The following is a 23558-nucleotide window of genomic DNA, read 5'->3' on the forward strand; positions in this document are numbered from 1 at the left end:
CTACAACAATAGATGAACACTACAGTATCACTCTCAATAATGAATAGAACATCTAGATAGAAGATCAATAAGGAAACAGAAGTCTTGACCCACACAATAAACCAACTAATCCTAACATATATATATAGAATATTCTACCCAACAACAACAAATATATATTCTTCTCAAGTAAACATGGAACATTCTCCAGGATAGAACATATGTTAAGCTACATAACATATCTAAATAATTTTTTTAAAAATTAAAATCATGCAAAGTATCTTTTCCAGCCACACTGGAATGAAGCTAGAAATCAACAGAAAGAAACTTGGGAAATTTACAAATATGTGGAAATTAAACAAGACACTCTAAACAACACCAATGAATCAAAGAAGAAATCATAAGGGAAATTAGAAAACACTTAGATGAATGAAGAAAAACAAAAACAAAAACCACAACATACCAAAACTTATAAGATGCAGCAAAGGCAGTGCTCAAAGGGAAATATACAGCTGTGAATACCTATATTAAAAAAGAAGAAAGATGTCCAGTCAATAACCTAACTTAACAATGAGGATCTAGAAAAGGAAGGGAAAAACTAAACCCAAAGCCAGCAGAAGGAAATTTGGAATGGAAATAAACAAAATAGAGAATAGAAAAATGATAGAATCAATGAAACTAAAAGTTAGTTCTTTGAAAAGGTCAGCAAAGTTGACAAACATTTAGCTAGACTAAGAAAGAAAAAAGCAATAAGACGAAAATAACTAAAAGCAGAAATGAAAGTGAGGACATTACTACTGACCTTACAGAAATAAAAAGGATTATAAGAGAATATTATGAATATTTGTATGCCAACAAATTAGGTAACCTAGATGAAATGGACAAATTTCTAGAAACACATATGTTACATAACCTGACTCAAAAAGAAATAGAAAATTTCAACAGACCTGTAACAAATTAAGAGATTGGACCAGTAATCAAAAACCTCCAAACAAAACAGATACATGGATAAAGAAGATATGGTGTATATACACAATGGAATATTACTTAGCCATAAGAAGAATGAAATAATGCCATTTGCAGCAACATGGATGGACCTAGAGATAATCATATTAAGTGAAGTAAGTCAGACAGAGAAAGACAAATAATTTACAAGCAGCTCATGCAGCTCAATAACAAAAAAACAAACAACCCCATCCAAAAATGGGCAGAAGACCTAAACAGACATTTCTCCAAAGAAGATATACAGAATGCCAACAAACACATGAAAGAATGCTCAACATCATTAATCATTAGAGAAATGCAAATCGAAACTACAATGAGATATCATCTCACACCCGTCAGAATGGCCATCATCAAAAAATCTAGAAACAATAAATGCTGGAGAGGGTGTGGAGAAAAGGGGACACTCTTGCACTGCTGGTGGGAATGTGAATTGGTTCAGCCACTATGGAGAACAGTATGGAGGTTCCTTAAAAAACTACAAATAGAATTACCATATGACCCAGCAATCCCACTACTGGGCATATACCCTGAGAAAACCAAAATTCAGAAAGAGTCATGTACCAAAATGTTCATTGCAGCTCTATTTACAATAGCCCGGAGATGGAAACAACCTAAGCGCCCATCATCGGATGAATGGCTAAAGAAGATGTGGCACATATACACAATGGAATATTACTCAGCCTTAAAAAGAAATGAAATTGAGCTATTTGTAATGAGATGGATAGACCTAGAGTCTGTCATACAGAGTGAAGTAAGTCAGAAAGAAAAAGACAAATACCGTATGCTAACACATATATATGGAATTTAAGGGAAAAAAATGTCATGAAGGGCCTAGGGGTAAGACAGGAATAAAGACGCAGACCTACTGGAGAGCGGACTTGGGGATATGGGGAGGGGGAAGGGTGAGTTTTGACAGGGCGAGAGAGAGTCATGGACATATACACACTAACAAACGTAGTAAGGTAGATAGCTAGGGGGAAGCAGCCGCAGGGCACAGGGATATTAGCTCGGGGCTTTGTGACAGCCTGGAGGGGTGGGATGGGGAGAGTGGGAGGGAGGGAGACGCAAGAGGGAAGACATATGGGAACATATGTATATGTATAGCTGATTCACTTTGTTATAAAGCAGAAACTAACACAACATTGTAAAGCAATTATACCCCAATAAAGATGTTTAAAAAAAAAAAGAAAAGACAAATATCATATGATATCACTTATATGTGGAATCTAAAAAAAATGATACCCTTGACAGAGTTGTCAAGTCCACTCAATGGGAAAAAAAAGCTTCTTTAACAAATGGTGCTGGATTTCCACATGTAAAAGAATGAAGTTGGATCCCCTACCTCAAACCATATACAAAAATTAACTTCAAGTAGACCCACAACCTGAAATAAGAGATAAAACCATAAAACTCTTAAAAGAAAACAGGGATAAATCTTCATGACCCTTTATTTAGCACCGTATTCTTAGATATGACTCTAAAGGCATGTGGAACAATAAGAAGAAATAGATAAATTGAACTTCATCAAAATTAAACACTTTTGTCTATCAAAGGACATTATCAAAGTGAAAGACAACATGAGAGAATATTTGCAATCATTTATCTGGTAAGGGTTTAATATCCAGAATATATACGGAACTCCTTACTTAACAACCAAAGACAAACATTCCAAGTAAAAAATGAACAAAGGGCTTGAATAGACATTTCTTCAAAGAAGATACACACATGTCCAACAAACACATGAAAAGATGCTCAACATCATTAGTCATAAGGGAAATGCAAATCAAAACCACAAGGAGGTCAGGTACTACTTCACACCTACTAGAATGATAATAATTTTAAAAATAGACAATAAGTGCTGGTGAGGATGTAGAGAAATTGAAACCCTTGTATATTGCTGGTGGGAATATAAAATGGTGCAGCTGCTGTGGAGAATGATTTGGTGGTTCCTCAAAAAGCTAAACACAGAATTGCCATATGATCCAGCAATTCCACTATAGAAGAATTGAAAACAGAGTCAGACGTATACTTGTACACCAGTGATCATTGCAGCATTATTCTCAGCAGCCAAAATATAGAAACAATTCAAGTGTCCATCAACAGATGGATAAACAAAATGTGGTATATATTTACAGTGGACTATTATTCAGCCATAAAAAGGAATGAAGTTCTGCTACATGCTACAACGTGGATTAACTTTGAAAATATTATGCTAAGTGAAATAAGTGGAACACAAAAGGATAAATACTGTTTGATTCTACTTATATAAAATATCTAGAATAAGCAAATTCATAGAAAGATTAGAGGTTACTAGGGACTGAGGGGAGAAGAGAATAAGGAGTTATTGCTTAATTGTTACAGAGTCTGTCTTTGGGATAATGGATATGTTTTGGAAGTAATGGTGATGGTTGCAAAATATTATGAATGTACTTAATACAACTGAATTGTACACTTAAAATGGCAAAATTTATCTTGTGTGTGTGTATATATGTATGTGTTTATACATATACACACGTTATCACAATTTAGAAACTTTTAAAATTTTTTAAATTTTGTTTCTTCCTTTAACAACACTATCATGATAGAGACACACAGGGCATCCAAATTTCCTCCTGATCACATTAAATCTTTGTATACTGACAGTTAGATTACTGACTCCCTTTCTCATTTTAACTAACTTCTCACCAGGCTTTATCAATCTCCAGTTTGAACCTATTCTAAGAATGTGGATTTGGATTCTAAATGTTATAAAATCTTAAGTTTCCATGACTTGAAGTAGCAGGGCACAGTGTAGGCTGAATCTAGAACCTGCCTTTTTATTTACTTTCTGTAATAAAATTATACAAATTTTAATTTTAAACCCATGAGTAAGATTTTGCAAAATTATTTTGAGGAATAGTTAACTGGGGATAATTCCTATTTAGAACAATAAACAGGTAAGAACAGAGTTAAAGACTTATGACCACTGGTTCCCTGTTTTTCTAAGCATGTAAATTACCTTGCTGTTCTGTTTCTAGTTTGTTCTCTTGCATTTGGTTTTTTTTTCCTAAGGAAAATTTAATCCTAATTGATGGTTAAATATACTTTTGAATTTTGTACATTTACTCAGATGTTTTCAGTAAGTTTAAATTATGCTCTGAAAAGATAATAATATCATTTCCATTTATTATAAGATGCTTTCTACATTATCCAGATATTATTAAAAGTAAGCAATCTAAATAATTTTATTGGAAACCCAACATCATTCACTGAGAATGTTTCTTATGTTGGGAACAAGATAAGTATGATCTTAAAAGAGCACTATTTTTAACATTCAACTAGATGTACTACTGGTGCAGTTAGAAAAGCGAGGTATCCATATTCTTATTTGTGTGTGCATAAATATGTCTCTTGAAGGATATACAAACTAATAGCGTTGACTATCTTTTTAGTGGGGGAGAAACTGGGTGGAAAAGAGGAGTGGGAAGGAAACTCTTCATTGTATATTTTCTTATACTCTTTGATGTTTGTGCCAAATTAATGTTTCTTATTAAAATTAAACAATTTGTATAAGTGTATCACATTTGTTAAGTCTTAATTAGACTATTTCATCTTTGTTTTTATTTCCAAGTACTGTGCCCATGAACAGGTTTGACGGTTGTACAACATTGTCTTTAATTATAAAATTCAGTGCAAATTCACATAATAGCATGATTTTTTTTTTCAGGTTAGTGTCCCAAAAATGAAACATAAGCCAACCAGGCAACAGAAGAAAGTGGCAAAAGGCTATTCCTCCCCAGAACCTGATATCCAGGATTCATCTGGAAGTGAAGGTAAAAATATTTATTGTAGACTATTGACTATGAGTGTCTAAATTTTTAAAAGTATATTACTATACTATGTTTGATATAAGAAAATGGTTTTTCATATTAACTCAAGGAGATTTGTAAGTTTTGGTGGGGGCAGGGATGATGTACAAGAAAAGCTATTTTAGATTATAAATTTCAAAACCAGGCCACAAGGTAAAGGCATGGGAAATGAAAAAAGGGGAAACATGCAAATCAAGAACCACACTGCAGTGCTAGCTCTTATGCCTTGTTAGCTTCTGAAAAATTGTTGCTGGTTTCCTAGATTCAACGCAGGCACCATTTCTTGAGTTTTGGTCTCAGTTCCATGCTTCAGAAAAGTTTTTTATTTTCATAATAAATTATTGTGTTTAGAAGTCACAGAAGTAAAAATATAACTATATCAAATTATGAACTAAATTTACTAGTGTGCCATTCTTGTTTAAGTCAGATAATATATAAACTGTCTTGAACTACACTGAGATATAATCAAGGATTAAGGTAATGTCTGAGACATTATGAGAAAATAAAGTTTTCTTAAAACCATATTCTCTACTAAGTTCACACTAAGCTGGGGAACTCAGTTTTACAGAGATAATACTAGAGGTGAATAAATGGTAAATGCTAAGAAACTAGTAGATGACAAATAGTAAAGAGTTTAAAGGAAAGGGGGCTGAATTCAGCTTGAGGGAAGGTCCTTAGAGGAAAGGAACCCTGATGAATTTTGAGGATTTTTAATGGTTTATAGCAATCTAGGCTTGAGGGATGCTGGTGAGTGGACACAATACTGGAATAAAAGAGGAATAAAATGAATAAAGTTCTAAAAGTAGGAGTCACATGGTACTGTTGTGCTCAAAAGGAGTATTAGTTATACTGTTGTTCCCATTTCACAGAAGAGGAAAGTGAGACATGGGTTAACCTGCCCAAGGTCATATGCCCCATAAGACAGTGTGTGTGTATATATATATATGTATATGTTATATATGCAGATATTTTGGCTCCTTAATTCATTCTCTTATCCACTCCACTATATTACCTATAATGTATCAGCTGACATTTACTGAGTATTTAATGTGGGCCAAACTGGAAGTTAAACATACCTTCCTACAACCATGTGAAGTTTGAGTATTATTATTATCCCAAGTTTACAAATGAGAAAGCTGAGATCTGGAGAGAGGTTAAGCTCTGAACAAAAATGGAAAGGAAGGAATGGATATGAGAAGGGATTTTAAAAAATACCATACACTTTGTTAGTTGACAATAAAAATTTGTAGAAGAGATATTTAAACCAATTGAAAAGGTTTAAAGTTTGGGTGACTAAAGGAATAAAGATAACATTAACAATTAATAAAAAAATTGAAAAGGGAGCTTAAAAAGCTGACTTCTTCAGATGTAGGCAAATAGGCAAGAGGCAGAAGAGAGTAATACCTCCTCCAAGTTAATATATGTTTTTTGGGTTTTGGTTTTTTTGCGGTACGCGGGCCTCTCACTGTTGTGGCCTCTCCCGTTGCGAAGCACAGGCTCCGGACACGCAGGCTCAGCGGCCATGGCTCACGGGGCCCAGCCGCTCCGCAGCATGTGGGATCCAGCGGCCATGGCTCACGGGCCCAGCCCGCTCTGCAGCATGTGGGATCCTCCCAGGACCGGGGCACGAACCCGCGTCCCCTGCATCGGCAGGCGGACTCTCAACCACTGCGCCACCAGGGAAGCCCAATATATGTATTTTTAAAGAAATATTTTTGTCTATTTAATTGGTTAAAAAATTAAAGCTGATTCAATACAAAATTTAACTAATTCGTGGTTACTTTAAATATATCTATAGTGTTCTAGTTTTGAAATATGATTGAAACTTCAAAAATGCCAAGTATTAGGAGTAGTATGTTAGTCTCTAAGCCATAAAAATAATGCCTAGGAAAATTATTACAGGAGAATCATTAATCTGAAATTTAGATTGTTTATAATTAAATATGTTCACTGTTTTCACCAAGTTTATTCTAAATGTCTTTTTAGCTCAATCAGTAAAACCAAGTGCAAGAAGAAAAAAAGGGATAGAACTGGGAGACATTCAAACTTCCATTGAATCTATAAAACAAACACAGGAAGAAATTAGAAGGTAATATATATGACAGTGACTATTCATTTGAGTCTAGAGGAGTTAAGAATCCTGTTTTGTAGGAAATCATATGCAAACTTTACATTTTTATAACATTGCTAAGCTAAAATAGAACCTTGGCGTCTGTCACCTGATTACTGAAACTTAGGAAATTCCTTCAGCACTAAAATATTTGGGAGAGATGAGGAGGTTGTTTTGTCTCATCTGTGAGACTGGAATTGGAGTCTCTTCATCTTACTGCTGTAGCATACTAGGAATGTAGCTGGGTTGAATGCGGAAGTGGGGTGGTTCCTGAGAAAGCCAGTGTCCTTTGTACATGGCTGATTTTAATTAGAATGTACCAGTTGTTAAAATATTGAAACAATTCCATAACAGTGGGCAAATAACCACTACCCTGAGACTTTCAAGTGTTCCCTGTGCACTCCCAGACCCATCCCCTCACTCACCTCTGCAAGATCCAGCAACTAACGGTCATAACACCTAGGGAAGTTCCTTGGGAGGGAAGGGGTCCTGATCCTGCTCCACTGGTAAGGCTAGCATGAGTTCAGATCGGTTGTCTCCCATTGCTGTATCAGATGTTAAGTTTTTTTAATATTAGCCAACCTTCTTTTGTGTATTCAGCACTCAGTGCTAGATGTCCTAGAGGATTTTTTTTTTAAGATACTTTTTTCTGTTCTTGGTGATCTATGGCTTACATTTAATTGCTATTTTCATCTACAGCCTCATTTCCTACCATTCCTCTACACTTAATCATGCTCTAGTCCTATGAAACTCCTCACATCTCCAGAATATACCATGCTATCTCATCTTTGGATTTTTACCCACACTGAATCCGCTTTTTAGATTGCCCTTCCTCCCACCTTGCCCCTCAAGAAAATCCCTGTTTATCCTTCAGAATATAACTCAAATGTCACCCTTTTTGTAACATTTCTAATCACTCTGCCCCATAGTTATTAATCCTTCCACTTGGCTTGTATGGCTCCCTATACATAGTCTTTTGAGAGCTTACTGTGCTATAGAGTTGCTAATTGTGTGTGTCTGTTTACCTCACTCCACCCTGCCCCAGTTGGACCATGAGCTTCTTCAGAGCAGGGAGTGTGTCTTCTGCATCTTGGTATCATCAGCCCTTATATAAAGTGCTTGAGTTTCCTAACTTAATTATATTTATAAATTAAAGAGCCTACTTGTTCATATTTGCCTCCTTTCTTTCTCTATACTCATAAAACACTTCAATAGAAGAAGTCAAAAAGAAAAACGTCTTCACTAATCAGCTCTTTTTAGCCAAAAGCGTTTAGAGTGGCATGAGGATAATGTAAGCTCATTTTATGACTAAATTAACATTTTTTTTGTTAGCATATGAAATGCCTACAGAGCATTCTTCAAGTTAGGAATGTCACAATATTTGTTGTATTACTTTTTTCCTGGTGAATTAAGGATTTTTCTCCAACTCTGCCTTTGTCTCCTAAAGAAAGATAAAAGAACCTTAGTGGGCCAACTAAGAAGCAAAATTTTTGTTTTAAAACCACTGTGATAACAAAGAAAGTGATATATTTTAAAGTCATCAAACTTTAAAAATTATGTTTAACACACATCATTAAGTAATGTATTTGGTACAGTGCAGAGTATAGATTAGGCAAGACCTAATAGTGGTTCCACAAAGCATAATCAGCTCCCTGTTCAGGTGGTAGTAATTGATGGAACTTTATACAATTGAATTTTATACAATGAATTCTGTGATCATATATCAAATTGTGATTTCTTTGCTAACATTTTTGGTAAATAATTATTAAATTTATTGTTGCTTATTTTTATAGAAATATTATGGCTCTTCGAAATCATTTAATTTCAAGCACACCTGCCACGGATTATTTTCTGCAACAGAAAGACTACTTCATCATTTTTCTCCTGATTTTGCTTCAAGTCATAATAAACTTCATGTTTAAGTAGAAGTTCTTTACCATTGAATCAATGAACTGGAATGATCATATTTGGCCTGGGACCAATGTTGAAGATGCTTTGGTCTTTATTGAAACATCACAATATTTCTAAAACAGAAAACCTTAGAAATATATGTAGAACTGTTGACTTTTCCTACCTTCTATCCTTAACCCTGAAATAAGAGCTATTCTATTTGGTTATTAAAGTGAACTATGTGTTAAGTGCCAGAACATTTCTAGCTTTTGTGAGACTGTGTCTACATGTGAGTATAATAAATCCACATGTATACACAATTATGTCTTATGTATACCTTACAGTAGTCTTTGTAGTCTATGGTATGTTCGTGTTATGAAATATATAGCATTAATGTCATTCATAACAAAAATGCTATCAATCTTATAAATATATGTGTAGCAATCTATTTTCTTCATAAAACCGGCACAAAACTTCTATCAGTAAGGAATTACAGAATGGGAAATGATGGGATAATAGACATAAATCGTTCAATGCACTGTACTGTGAAAAAAAATCATTTCTAAAGCATTCAGCTCAATTGTCTTCTTAGAAACAGCAAAAAAAAAAATTGTGGTCAAAATTGATTTGAGAGACAAGGTGGCAAACTGCTTTATCAAAAGTTTACACAAGATTTTTTTTAACCCCTAGAATTTAATATTTATAGATACAGGTATAAATATATGTATGTGTATATCAACAAAAAAAACCCTGGTACTCGGATCTACTGATTATATATTTCCTGTCACACCTGTATAACACCCCATTAAGCACTTGCTGAAAAAAGTGTGGTCAAACTTGATTGCTGTCCTTCTTTCTTTTTTTTTTTTTAAACTCAGTTGGTCCAATAACATAGGCCAAATTTTAGAGATGGAATTATAGGGTGTATGAAATGCTGATAGTCATGATTTTTCTTTATGAAAAATTTATTTTAGTTTTCATTTAGATTCTAGTGTGTTCAGTGAAACAGTTGAATAGAAAATATATATATAACCAATATTTTACTTCAAAAGCCAAAAAGAGAAGGACAATGAGAAAAGACACTTCGTGTGGTGGTATTTATGTGTATGTTAAAATTGGTTTCTTTAAAATGTGCAATAAGTTGAGCATCTAAGAAGAGCATCAAGTTCTCAAGTTTAATTCTCTGTTATCCTTCTCTGTTCTCAGTAACTGCAGTCTGTGGCAAAACCACAATTCCTCAGGATTCCTTTTGTTCAGGCTCAGGCAAACATTTTTCCTAAATATTTTTTTCAGTTTAATGTTTTTCCTTTATGTATCTTAGAATTCTGAAAGTAGATTTTGAAATGAAAATGAAGGTCAGAGAGAATAATTGCTCTGGCTACACTTGCCTTCGACTAAGAAGAGACTGAGACACTAGTAAAAATATAATCAAATGTTTATGCCATGATAAGTATAAAATCAAGGAATGATTGCTAAATTATGAAAATTGAAAATGATTAAAAGGGCCTGCTTTTTACCACCTAACCAATATAGCTATCTTAAATATCCTTAGATTTTATGAAGAGCTATTTCCCATGTATTTTTGGCAAAACAGTGTATTCCATATGTATGTGTGAAAACATTTTTTAAATAGATTATGTGTAAATAACATACCTACACCCAGTATAAGTATAGGTATAATATGACTACACTAGAATAGGTGGGTTTTTGTTTGTATTTCATACTTGTTGATATAATTTTTATACTCACTTTCTGTTACCAATGTTATGCTCTACTGCCTATTCATTGATGTATATTTTGTAAATACTGTACGACTTGATCCTTTTTTATGGTTTAAATTAGTATTAATTTATATAAGTTGATTGGCTGATCACAAAATAATTTCATTATTAAACGCTGAAAACTTATATTTTTTGTTGGCAACTCCCCTTTGGGACTTTAGTCATGTTACTTTCGTTTGGTCTAAACAGTGTTTTATTTGTATGGTTATCTTCTAAGACTGGAGAGGTAGTTATTTACTTTTGTATATTTTCTTGTTAGGGCAAATGTGTTATGGGCTCTTATTACTCAAGGAGTCATAAACTATTTCATGAGAAAGAGCAGGGTTACTCATGACTGTTTCTTATACACTAAAAGCATATATCTAATCTAATAGTCTTCTTATGTTTTTATTTGTTTGAGTTCCTTTCTGTGAATTGAACACAAAACTCAGGAATAGGTGGCTTAGTTTTAGATCAGTGCTTATACTAGGCTTAGTATGTGAATACTTTAAAACACACAATTAACTTTGTATTTAGCCATATATGTAGTTGACTTTGAATGTTCTCCACCTGAGATTAATCTTCCTTCACAATGGATTCATAAAAATTGTGATTTACAGTTCCCAGTTGTCTGAGAGCCTCATGGTGGTTTTTAGGATTTAAGACCTATGACCGTTTTTTTTTCATTTGATCAAAAATTTTATTTTTTCACTTGAAAATTTAAATGGGTAATAATTACTGATGTGTGCATTTCTGTTTTAGTTGTTAAATATACTATGCCTTCAGTTATCTACCATTTAGTGAGACGTAGCTGGCCCGGGAAAAGATAATAAATACAGCATGTGAAATAAGTTTCAGCAATAGATATTTTACTTATATTTCATGTCAGTACTTTTTTGTATTACTTATACAGTGTAATCTTTGTTACCATTCCATTGAAACAATTGGCCTTGTAAAATAAAACCCTCATTTAGTATTTACGCTTTTGTGCCTTTAAGAAAATACTTTTTGTCATTTTTGTGTTACAGAACTATAATATGATTCAATGTGTTTATAGTCTTAATTATCACAAAAGGGTCATTTCTCTGTCACTTAATTTCCTTTTATATAGCTATAGCATATTTAAACAGTAATGCTCTACTTTTATAAGGGTTTTTGTCTATTTACCTATCTCAAATATATCCTTCACTTTCAGACATCATTGAAGTAGACCTGTCAGATTATTCTGTGTATTGTAAACAGTGCCTTTTTGATAGAATTCACACTGTTTTAGGGTGTCAACTCGTGCCATATACACACAAAATTATGTGGAGAAGGCAGTTTTAACTTTCTGAAGAATATCTTAGTCAAATATTTAAGGAAAAAATGTATAAAATTCCATTTTTTCCAGTGTTTAGCATTTCTAGTGAGCAATGAATATATTTAGGTTTTTTTTTGTTTGTTAGACATACAGTGATAATGAGCCATACATGATGCTGCAGATTATTTTGAATTATGTTAAATGTATAGAAATAAAATATTAAAATTAGCGTTTATACCAAATTTTCCAAATTGAACCATAGTGGGGTCGGGGGGGAACCCCACACAAATCACTAAGTTTACATTTCAACCTCTATCTTATTTGACTACATGGAAAAAGAGATTCTTGGGCTTCCCTGGTGGTGCAGTGGTTAAGAATGCCTGCCAATGCAGGGGACACGGGTTCAAGCCCTGGTCCGGGAAGATCCCCCATGCCACAGAGCAACTAAGCCTGCGCGCCTAGAGCCCGTGCTCTGCAACACAAGAAGCCACCGCAATGAGAAGCCCGTGCACCGCAACGAAGAGTAGCCCCCTGCTCGCTGCAACTAGAGAAAGCCTGCGCACAGCAACAAAGACCCAACGCAGCCAAAAATAAATAAATTTATGAAAAAAAAAAAGATTCTTTAAAATGTATATAACCTGCCACTATTATGTAATTTGCTTTCATTCTGTTTACCTGTAGTATGAATTTAGTATATTTAATTTGCTTTTTGTTACTCTTAACATACTGTTCGTTTCGTTACAGTTTTTAATTGAAGGATGGACTGTTAAAATTGTATAGGACCAGGGTCTCCTTAATATGATTAACATATTTAGAAGAACCACAAGAAACCCATGACAAAATGAATGTGAATATACTTTCTAAAATATTTAGAAAATTTTATCTTTCTGCACTTATTATGTAAAATTATTTTAGTATTACAACATTGAAATTTATTTAAAGAAAAAATGCCATGAAACATTTGAACTGATGAGCCACAGAACTTCAGTTGAAAATTTTCACTTCTTAGCATGCTAACTATTCATTTAAGTTAAATATCCTGTTTAATGGCCATTTATAAATTCAAATACTACCACTGGTCAGTTTTGTAAAATAGAATAAAAGGATGTTATCTGCAGTGTAAGTACAGCACACTGTCAAATTCTTTTCCTTAAGGTGCATAGTAAATGTACATAGTCATAGGCAACTGTTTTGTAATGTATTACATTTCTAATCTGTTATTCCTAACCTATTATAAAAGTTTGCAGAGACAAAAGAATTGAATTTTTCTAATCTGTAAAATGATGCTAACTTCGACAAGTAGGCATTCTAAATAAAAATTTTAAAAAGAGTAAACTGATCAAACGACTGAATATAACATATGGTGACCAGATTATTTAGTCTTAATTTCTTAATTAAAAATAATTTTGTGTGGGGGGGGTAGTTGTGAACGATGGTGAAGGGATTTAACAGCTAGAATCATTAATGTATGCTTTACGTGATGCTTCATATTCATTCTTCTTGAATACTCATAATAACCTTCAGATGAGTGGAAGTTACATTTTATAGATGAAGATTCTGAGGCTCAGAGAAGTTAAATGATTCTAAAAGCTACATAGTAAGAGTGACAGGGAACCCAAGTTTGAACCCATGTCTGACTTCAATGTCCATTATCTTTCCACTGTACACTTAAATAGAACTCTGACTTGACTTCTAAATGTGTGTAATAATCCACTGCTCGAATCGAGTAACCCCTTTGTGATGGGTAAGAACGAAAGAACCTTGGGAATTCCCTGGTGTCCAGTGGTTAGGACTTGGTGCTTTCACTGCTGGGGCCCAGGTTCAGTCCCTGGTTGGGGAACTAAGATCCCACAAGCCGCGTGGTGCTGCCTAAAAAAAGAAAAAGAAACTTGCCATTACACAAGCATATACACAAAACCCACATGAAAAAGTTTTTCCCCCCACAAATCACCTATTAGTCCATACTGAGTCAAAATCACATGTTCCAAGAACTCATTCCTCTTCAGTTTTCCTCTTTTCCTCCATCATCCTCCCCTCCCATATTTGCACCCCTCAGGATCCAGTTCCTTCTGGTTAATAGTGAGCTGGTTCTGCCTTACTGGGGGGAAGGGGAGGGCTGACAGGCTTCTTCTGTCCTATGCATAGGAATAAGGGGTAGGGAAAACAGGCCCTCACTGTTCAACCTCAATGAAACATCTACAAGGTAAATAATTTTCTTACTAATGTTGACCACACTCTAATAGGTGTCCTGTATTGTGTTATGATAATCAACTCTTGCACCTTACAAAATATCCCTTTCTTGTGGAGATAGTGGGCCCCTACAGTGGTGACACGTCACAGTAATTTGTTGAGTATGTTGTACTTGTTGAGTGCTTAGTACCTACGAGGCACCATGCAAAAACAAACCAAAAAACCGCCTTGTAAACATTCTCACCCTCCTTAAAACCTTGATTTTTTTTTTTAACTTATCTATTATCACCATTTTTTTTAAGATGAGAAAAGCGGAGACAAAAGAATGTCACAGATAAGTACATGGCACAGCAAACCCAGGTCTAAATATTAAGCCTATGCTCTTAACCATTTCATCCTTAAGAGAGAGGGTATGTGTGTGTCAGTATACGAAACAGTATGTTGTTTCTGCTTAACAGTATGTATTTTTCTGCCGTCGGATTGTGTCCAGTAATCTTGGGTCACTGTGTTTTTAAAGCATCCTATTGATTACCAATGTGGCTAAGTGTTCACATCTATCACCTCTGCTAAAGAAAAATTAAACTGTGGTGAGTTTCATAGTGATACCTAAGCCCAGGAAATGTGGCAAAGCCCCCAGCAGAAAGCACAAAGCCTGCAGCTCGTGACTGTAGCCAGGGCCTCCTCATCTGTCCTGCAACCCGAAAGAGAACCGCTGATGCAGAGTGTTCACAGGATATGCACGAGTCCAAGGCAGAGGTTTTTGTTACAAAACAGCAAACTTTTGAGGGAGGTCAGGAACGAACCGAGCTCTAGCCGCGGTGCCCAGTCCCTCCGCTCTCGTGCCGAGTTCCTGGGAGACGGAGGGATCTGGTGGCAGCTGAAGCCTCCAAGAAAGAGGAATGAATTCACCTAGGAGGGGGAGAAGGGTTTGCAGTTTCCTGTCCGGGGACAGCTCCCGAGAAGCCCCGACCTCTTTCCCATCTTCGCGGGCTTTTGAACCGCTAGCTCCTACTGGCAGAACAGCGGGGCTCTCCCACTGAGCGGGCGGGAACGTAGACCCTCGCCCAACCAAGAAACCGAGCAGCACCGGCTTCCGGCCTCCTCCCCGCCTCTTCCGCTTCCGCCTGCGCCCCGCTCCTGGTCGTGCTGGGCGTCTACAGGCGGCGACCCGAAGCTGTTGGAAGCTGAAGGGCTATGGCCGCTGCGGGATCTGTGAGGGCCGCGTTGCAGGTGGCGGAAGTGCTAGAAACCGTCGTGAGCTGCTGCTTGGGGCCCGAAGGGCGGCAAGTTCTGTGTACCAAGCCCACTGGCGAGGTGCTGCTCAGCCGGGATGGCGGCCGCCTCCTGAAGGCGCTACACTTAGAGCATCCCATAGCCAGGTACTTGCGTGTCACGCTCCAGACCGTTAGAGCATCCTATAACCAGGTACTCAGGTGCCGCACTCCAACCCTCAGTCCATCTCCCTGAACTTCTTGTCCCTGAGGTTATGCTCCTGGAAGAACTGACCTTGGACGAGACCAGTGTACGCTCAGAGTTAGAGCACTGCCCGCTGCCCGAGGGAACATTCCCAGACATCGAATCATTAACAACTGCCGAGAGCTTGTCTCCTTTCCTTCCGGCTCGACCCAACCCCTAGAATCTTGAAGTAGAACAAAGTAACTTAAAAAAGGAAAAAACTAAAACTAAGGATATCACAGAGACAGGATTCTCGTTTTATGCGTGTAGCTGTAAAAACATGGTTTCAACTTGATTTAGGCAGCCCTCTGAGAATCTGAGTTGCTTTATTTCTTTCTTGTACAGGATGATGGTGGCATGTGTTTCCAGTCATCTAAGAAAAACAGGAGATGGTGCTAAAACATTTATTATCTTTCTTTGCCATTTACTCAGAGAACTTCATGCAATCACAGACAAGGAAAAGGATTCTTTCTTTTCTGAAAATATTCAAACCCATGGAAGGCACTGGAAAAAGTGTTGTCAGTGGAAGTTTATTTCCCAAGCTCTTCTAACATTTCAGACACAAATATTAGACTACGTTATGGACCATTACTTAGGTAGACACTTTTTGTCCATCTTTTCTTCATCCACCAAAGAGAGACCATTGTGTAGGAGCTCTTTAGAGATGCTCTTAGGAGCATACTTTTGTGGAAGAGTGGGAAGAAATAATCACAACTTTGTATCACAGTTGATGTGTGAATACTTTTTCAAGTGTACAGCTTGTGAAAGTGGGTTTGAAGAAGTACTTGAGTTAGTGGATGACTGTTTTGTTGAGTTGAAAGTTGGTGTCACTGGCCTTCCTGTTTCCGATTCCAGGATCATAGCTGGGCTTGTGCTTCCCAGAGACTTTTCTGTGTACTGTCCAGCAGACGGTGACATAAGAATAGTGATAGTCATAGAAACCATTCAGCCTCTTTTTTCAACGTTTGGATCAGAGTTTATTCTAAATTCAGAAGCACAGTTTCAGACATCTCAATTTTGGATTACAGAAAGGACAAAAGCAATAATGAAATATTTACAGAAGCAGAATGTAAAATTGCTCCTATCTACTGTGAAACAACCAGACTTAGTAATTTATTGTGCAGGACTGAATGGCATATCTGTGGTGGAGTGTTTATCATCTGAAGAACTTTCTCTTATCCAGAGAGTCACTGGTCTCGCTCCCTTTGTAGTACCACAGGCTTCTTCTCAGTATGAACTCTCTAACACTGCTATGGTGAAATTTTGTAAGCCCTTTATTCTTAGATCCAAAAGGTATGTTCATCTTGGCTTGATTAGCACATGTTCGTTTACACCACACTGTATAGTTCTTTGTGGTCCAGTGCAGGGTCTTGTTGAACAACACGAGGTTGCTTTACATGGGGCATTTAAAATGCTTCGGCAATTATTTAAAGATCTTGATCTAAATTATGTGACACAAGCCGGTGACCAAAATTGTACTTCAAGTCCTCTTATTTATAAGAATAGTAGAGAAAGTAATGACTTACCAGAAATTGTTAATGGCTCAATACAAAGGCCGTATCAGGACACAGTTGTAAAGAACAAAGATGAACTGGCAAAAACTCAAACATATTTAGAAGCATATTCAAATTTGGTAGTTCCAAGTGTAGAATTAGAAACAAATATATTGTGTTCAACACCAACAGTGACACTAACAGATACATACCAGACAGATGCAACACTGAGATGTTTCTCTCCAGACAAAGCCGGGATAATGGATGACCATGAACCATTTATTGAGAGTAATTCTGCTAACTCAACAACAGAATATACTAGAAGAGAAATTTCTTATGAAAATTTACAAGTCACAAAAAATGCTAGAAAGGGGAGCATGTTACCAGTGAGACATAAGTCACTAGAGATGTGTACTTCCCAGAGTTACTGTTTCTCATCTGTACCAGCTGGTTGTGTTTTGCCAGTGGGTGGTAATTTTGAGATCTTGTTGCATTACTATCTTCTCAGCTATGCCAAAAAGTGCCAGCGATCAGAAGAAATCATGGTTAGTATGATAATTGCTAATGCACTTTTAGGCGTTCCCAAAATCTTGTATAAGTCTAAGAAAGGAAATTACAGCTTTCCACAAATATATATAAGAGCTCTCCATTCACTGCAAACCAATCAACCCATGATAAGCAACCAGACAGGTTTGGAATCAGTTGCTGGTAAATACCAGTTACTAACTTCAGTTCTTCAGTGTTTGAGAAACATTTTAACCATTGACTCGGTAATCAATATTAAGAGACAACCTCAGGAAATTTATGATCAAGATTCGGAAGAGGAACTATAATATTGGAAGCTTTTTATTAACCAAAGTTTTAATCCAACTCAAGCCATAAAGCAAGGCAGGCATGTGACCACTGATTTTCAAGTTAATTCAGTCTAGTTAGGAAAACAGCATAACTAAAAAGTCTTTGGAAGTACACAAGGCCAGCACACATTCAGACACAAATATCAGAGACTACATTATGGCACAGTTCTGAGGAGGAATCCTTCTGGATGGGTGAAGCCAAGATCTGAGTAAGTGTATCTTTTTTCCCCCTCAGTATCCCTGTGTCTCTGCTGTGTGTTAGTCTTTGCATTTGGGGGAAGGTATTTCCTTATAGCTCCTTTTTACTTTTCTGTATCTTTTTTCACTCTTCATCCCTTCTCCCTTGCCCTTCTGTATCTAGTTAATAGAGTGATTTAATCTCAGATATAGATGTGGTCTTCAAATGCCATCCTACTTTAATTGTTTATAATATAAAACATTATTTGCTTTATTTAAAATGATTTATTTTCCCTACTCATAATTTCTATAGCAGTGAGCAAAAGGCTCGTTTTCTTTTTCTCAGAGTGTGAGTAAAATTAGTTTTTACTTTTTTGTGGCCCCTTGTTTAGAGCCTGGATAGATTTTTTCCCCATTCATAGACCAATGAGTATGTCACCATAAATGTGGCTTTGTGCATTGTAAACTTATTTTCATTTCTTTAGTTGAAAGTTAATTCCAGAAAGGATATGAAATTCATACTATCATTTTCTCCTATCCTCTAAGAGCTTGCAAAACTAATTCATGTATTTGCTGAGTTTTCTTATATTTGGTGCATAGCCAGAGTTCAGTAGTAATGCAAGAGGGAGGGGATATGGGGATATACATATGCGTATAGCTGATTCACTTTGTTATACAGCAGAAACTAACACAACACTGTAAAGCAGTTATATTCCAATAAAGATGTTAAAAAATAATAATAATAATTTGAGAATTACAGTTGGCTCTCCAGTCCTTGGGTTCTCCATCTGTGGATTCAACCAACTGTGGATTGAATATATTCAGGAAAAAAAATTCCAGAAAGTTCCAAAAAGCAAAACTTTAATTTGCCAGGTGCACTGGCAACTATTTATATAGCACTTACATTGTATTAGGTGTTATAAGTAATCTAGAGGTGATTTAAAGTACACAAGACAATGTGCACAGGTTACATGCAAACACTGTGCCATTTTATATAAGGGACTTGAGTACCCACAGATTTTGGTATCCTCGGGAGGGTGGGAATGTTCTGGAACCAACCCCCCTTGGATCCCGAGGGACGACTGTATTTATTTCTAATATGAATTTTTTAATGTTTATATTTTATCTTAAAGGTTTATAAATGCAAATAATACTGTGCACCTAGCTGTGAATAAGGACAGTGTCTTCTACTTTTAGTAGTTCTCTGTAACACCCCAGGCAGTGCTGTGTTCATACCAAGTACTCGGGAGTGCTTGTTGAATAAAACTGTTATCTTTAATCTGATCTAATTATGTGTTTCCAGTTTACTAGTTCAGCAGATTCTTATTGAGTGCCTACTATGTGCCAGATGCTGAATATACCATGGTAAACAAATAGATATGGTTCCTACCTTCATCACCTTTCCTCAAAGGTTAATGGGTAGTAGATGGTGACAACACTTGGATCAAGATTAAATTTAGGAAAACTGATTAAAATTTCATTACAGTTAAACTTGAAAAAGAGATGACTAATAATGTATTTAAGAACTGGAATATTCCATCATGCAGATCTCATGATCTTTTATATTAAATATAATTTCATTTTTGTAAGGTTTATGCCATATGAGATAACATTATTTCACTTCTGTGACTATGGAGAGAATGTATTAGCTCTGTTTCTTATACAGATTTCATAGATATATAAACGTACTGTAAAATTGTTGTATAATTTTTTCCATTCACTTTTTTAAATTGCCTGTCAGGCCACTTGATAGCTTTGCTTTATTTTGTTGTTGTTGTTTTAAATACTTCATCATTGAAGGCATTCAGAGACTTTTCCATGTATGCCCGTGCCTTGCATATGGTAGACATTTTATAACTGTAAATAATCACTAGCCCAGGAGCCACTTTGTAATCTGGGAGTGGGTCTTTTTGTGTTTGGCACCTCATCTAATATCTGGCACACGGTAGTAGCCAATAAATGTCTGTTGAGAAACTCTGGTCCTCATGGATGAGCTCCTAATTATTTCTATCAAACTTTCATGGAAAAGGATCTGTTTGCGGGGGAAAGAAGCAAAAAATGTAGAACAAATCTGCACAAAGCAATCGTTTTTCTTTTAATTAAAAAAATCCTCAAAAATGGTGATAAAGCTTTCATGGGTCATCCTTGTCATTTACAGAATAACACTAGGGAGTTTATATTACTGGGTTAGATAAAAGAGCACTTCAAAAATGTAATTACGTTATACTTAAACCCACTTACACAAAGGATTTGAGGTACTTAAACCCACTTACACAAAGGATTTGAGGTGACCTGCAACAAAAAACAGATGAAATTAAAGTAAAATCTAAATAAAAATTAAAGAATCAAGAGCAAAGAAAATGTAAAAATGATTAAAAGTCAAGACCATGTTCCTGTTTTTATTCTGCATAATGAATAACCTCAAAATTTACTTGATTGGAATCACTGTATTATTACCTCTCATGGTTCTGGGAATTGCCTGGATTTCGCTGAACAACCTTCCCTGTATCCTGTTGGGTGAGGCAGTCGTGCAGGTCAGCTGAAGTTCAAGGGGAGGGGACACAGGCCCCACCACTCAATGGAAAGTGTCAATGACACCTTATAAGAAGAGCATGTGGAATGAGATATATATTGAGGCAGCTATCTTTGGAAAACAATCTGCAGCACCATGGGAGAGAAAAGAGGACAACTTCTCAGCTGAGGTTTTTATTATTGTTTTCTGAAGTTACATGTCAGTCCACCTCCCACAAACACGTTTTCCCCAATAACTTTTATGAACTCATTTTTTTCTCACTGGGCCAGCCCAAGCCATTTTTATTCCCAGAACAATAGGCATTGAATAGTTGAATATCTCTGAACTGCTTTAGCCAGGGAGCTGTTTAACCATGTTACACTGGAAATGTTAGGGTATGCATGTTTTAGACTAAAAGGGATGGGGAAGAGGAATGCAATTTGAGCCTGAACTCTTTTTTTTTTAATAAATTTACTTATTTATTTATTTATTTTTGGCTACATTGGGTCTTTGTTGCTGTGTGCGGGCTTTCTCTAGTTGCGGTGAGCAGGGGCTACTCTTCGTTGCGGTGCATGGACTTCTCATTGCGGTGGCTTCTCTTGTTGCGGAGCACGGGCTCTAGGCGCCCGGGCTTCAGTAGTTGTGACATGCAGGCTCAGTAGTTGTGGCTCGCGGGCTCCCCGCCTCCAACTGTAGTTGGAAAAAGCATATATATATACTTTGCAGTTCTGTAAACAGCAAGAGATGGTAACAACCTGAACTCTAGATGGATCCACAAACTAAATGGGATAGGGGCAATGACTGGTGGGGGAGGGGGGAACATGCATAGGGAAGAGGTGAAAAGGTGATTTCTCAGTGTATACCTTATGGCATTTTGATTTTTGAACCACTTGAATACTACTTATTCAAATGAGATAAAATTTTAAAAAATAGATTTAGAGCAAACACATAGAATGCACCCCAAGTAGTAATAAAGTAATAAGGATCCTGGCCTAAGGAAACACAAGATCAGAATGGAAGAAAAATGATGTGAGATACACAATGATGGATCAGTACTTTTACAGTGGAAGAAAGGATACAGTCAAAAGAGGGAATATTCTCATAACTATAATTGGCTAGGGGTTTTCTCAATTCTGGAAACGTTCTCCCTTAGCAGGCTACTATGAGCCAGGGAAGTGCCAGCAACCAGTGTGGCGTTCATTTCCTCATGGAATTTTCAGTCCTGGGCCTGGCTTCCTCTTATGCAGACTCACCATCAGATTTTGTCAGCACGTTGAGAATGGCTCTGTCTCAGGGCCTGAGTCAAACCAAACTTGTGAGCGTGATCAATTTATTTACAATAAGAACTGTTCCAGGAACTAGAAGTCTTTCCTTTATGTATGGACCTGTTTTATTACTTCCTGTGGGAAGTAATAATCAGGTGGTTGCTCAGTAAGCATGGAATCAGAACAAGAGAAATCAAGTGAACTCCTCCCAGCCAGCTATGCTCCAGTTCCCCAGCGCTCGGTCCTGGCCTTCTACACCTACACTTGCTTCCCGTGGGATTCTGTCCGGGTCTATAACGGCTGCCACTACATGCTGATGATTCCAGATTTTGTATTTCCAGCCAACCTCTTCTCTCTCCTCCCAACTCATTTATCCAACTGCCAACCCGGTCTCCATGTGGATGCTTACCCTTAACATGTCCAAAACAGGATCTCTATTTCCCATCCCCTAAACGTGGCCTTTCCCCTGCTGTCCCATCTTAGTTAATGGTATCACCAGTCTCCCACTCATTCAAAACAAAAACCTGAGAGACATCTTGCCTCCAGTCTTTCCTTCACATCACACAGCCAATCAGCAAATCCTGCTGGCCCCACAAATAAAGTGGATTTCAAATCCACCCATTGCTCACAGTTGCCTTTCCAGCCCAAGTCACTTCATCTCTTACCTGCAGCAGCCTCCTAATGGTCTTCTTCACCTCTGTCTCACCTTGTACTTTATCCTAGAGTGATTCCCCCCAACTTCTTATTTCAAATGTTTTAACTCCACAAAAAAGTTGGGGGAAAAAAAGCACAACAAACGCCCACAAATCCTTCATCTAGATTCACCAATTACCATTTTACCCTTTGTGCATGCATGCATGTGTGCGCGCGCACGCGCACACACACACACACACACACACACTTCACTGAACCATTTGAAAGCAAGTTGTATCCCTAAATACCTCAGTAAGTATTTACCGTGAGCAAGGACTTCCCCTACATGATTGAATGATTCTTTTAAAAATGCAAATCCTGTCATGTCATTCCTCTGCTCAGAGTCTTCCAAAGGTTTTTCCTTCACACAGAATGAAATCCAAATTTATCATAGTCTACAGGGCTATACATGATCTGTTCCCCTGCTTATCCCTAAAATCTCATCTGATACTCTCCCTCTAGCTTTCTCCCCACCAGTTACACTATGAGTCAGGACAAGTTATGCCATACTGAGGTAACAAATAACTCCAGATCTCAAGAGCCTGGACACAGTACAAATTGATTTCTTGCTCACATTCATGCCTATTAAAGGTCAGGCTTCTGATCCCACACTGTTTTCTTCCTCGCTCCCAATTCAAGGCAGGTGGAGCAGTCACTGTCTTGAGCGTTACTAATCATCACGCCAGAGAGAGAGAAAAAAAGATCTAGAGGGTCTTGCATTGGCTCTGTTCAGAACTGGCATGTGTCATTTCTGCTCATGACTCACTGTCCAGAATTCGTCACATTGTCCTACCCATCCACAGAAGAACCAGGTAGTGCAATTCTACCTTGTGCCTGGAATGAGAGAGAACCAGGACATTTGGCAAACAGCACGAATGAGTACCCAAACTGGCCGCCTTTCTGTCCCTTGAACGCACAAGTTCGTTCCAGCATCTGAGTTTTCCATTTGCTGTGCTGTCTGCATAAAAGTCTTCCCCTCTGGTCTTCATATGGCTCACTTCCTCACTTTATTCGGGTACTTCTGCTT

General features: G+C 36.9%; 2 protein-coding genes across 11 annotated transcripts in view; both read left to right on the forward strand.

The window, feature by feature from the left end:
• OSBPL8 (oxysterol binding protein like 8) overlaps positions 1-11572 on the forward strand; it is a 204585-nt gene extending 193013 nt beyond the window's left edge. For 3 of the 6 annotated variants that reach the window (XM_032644818.1, XM_032644814.1, XM_032644816.1), the window contains 3 exons: positions 4691-4796; positions 6819-6921; positions 8736-9150. In XM_032644818.1, the coding sequence (XP_032500709.1) occupies positions 4691-4796; positions 6819-6921; positions 8736-8868 (342 nt within the window). In that variant the 3' untranslated portion in view covers positions 8869-9150. Of the gene's footprint in view, positions 1-4690; positions 4797-6818; positions 6922-8735 lie in introns of all 6 variants that reach the window. The other 3 variants (XM_032644817.1, XM_032644815.1, XM_032644819.1) reach the window with 2 other exon arrangements.
• A 3653-nt stretch (positions 11573-15225) lies between these two features.
• BBS10 (Bardet-Biedl syndrome 10) overlaps positions 15226-23558 on the forward strand; it is a 69596-nt gene continuing 61263 nt past the window's right edge. For 2 of the 5 annotated variants that reach the window (XR_004351937.1, XR_004351936.1), the window contains exons 1-2: positions 15226-15461; positions 15883-18093. Coding sequence is in view for 3 of the 5 variants with exons in the window: in XM_032647055.1 (XP_032502946.1) it covers positions 15277-15461; positions 15883-17863 (2166 nt within the window). In the remaining 2 variants the exon portion in view is untranslated. Of the gene's footprint in view, positions 15462-15882; positions 20927-23558 lie in introns of those variants that run through there. The other 3 variants (XM_032647056.1, XM_032647055.1, XM_032647057.1) reach the window with 3 other exon arrangements.

This window comes from Phocoena sinus, chromosome 10 (genome assembly GCF_008692025.1).
Source record: "Phocoena sinus isolate mPhoSin1 chromosome 10, mPhoSin1.pri, whole genome shotgun sequence".
Taxonomy (NCBI): Eukaryota; Metazoa; Chordata; class Mammalia; order Artiodactyla; family Phocoenidae; genus Phocoena; species Phocoena sinus.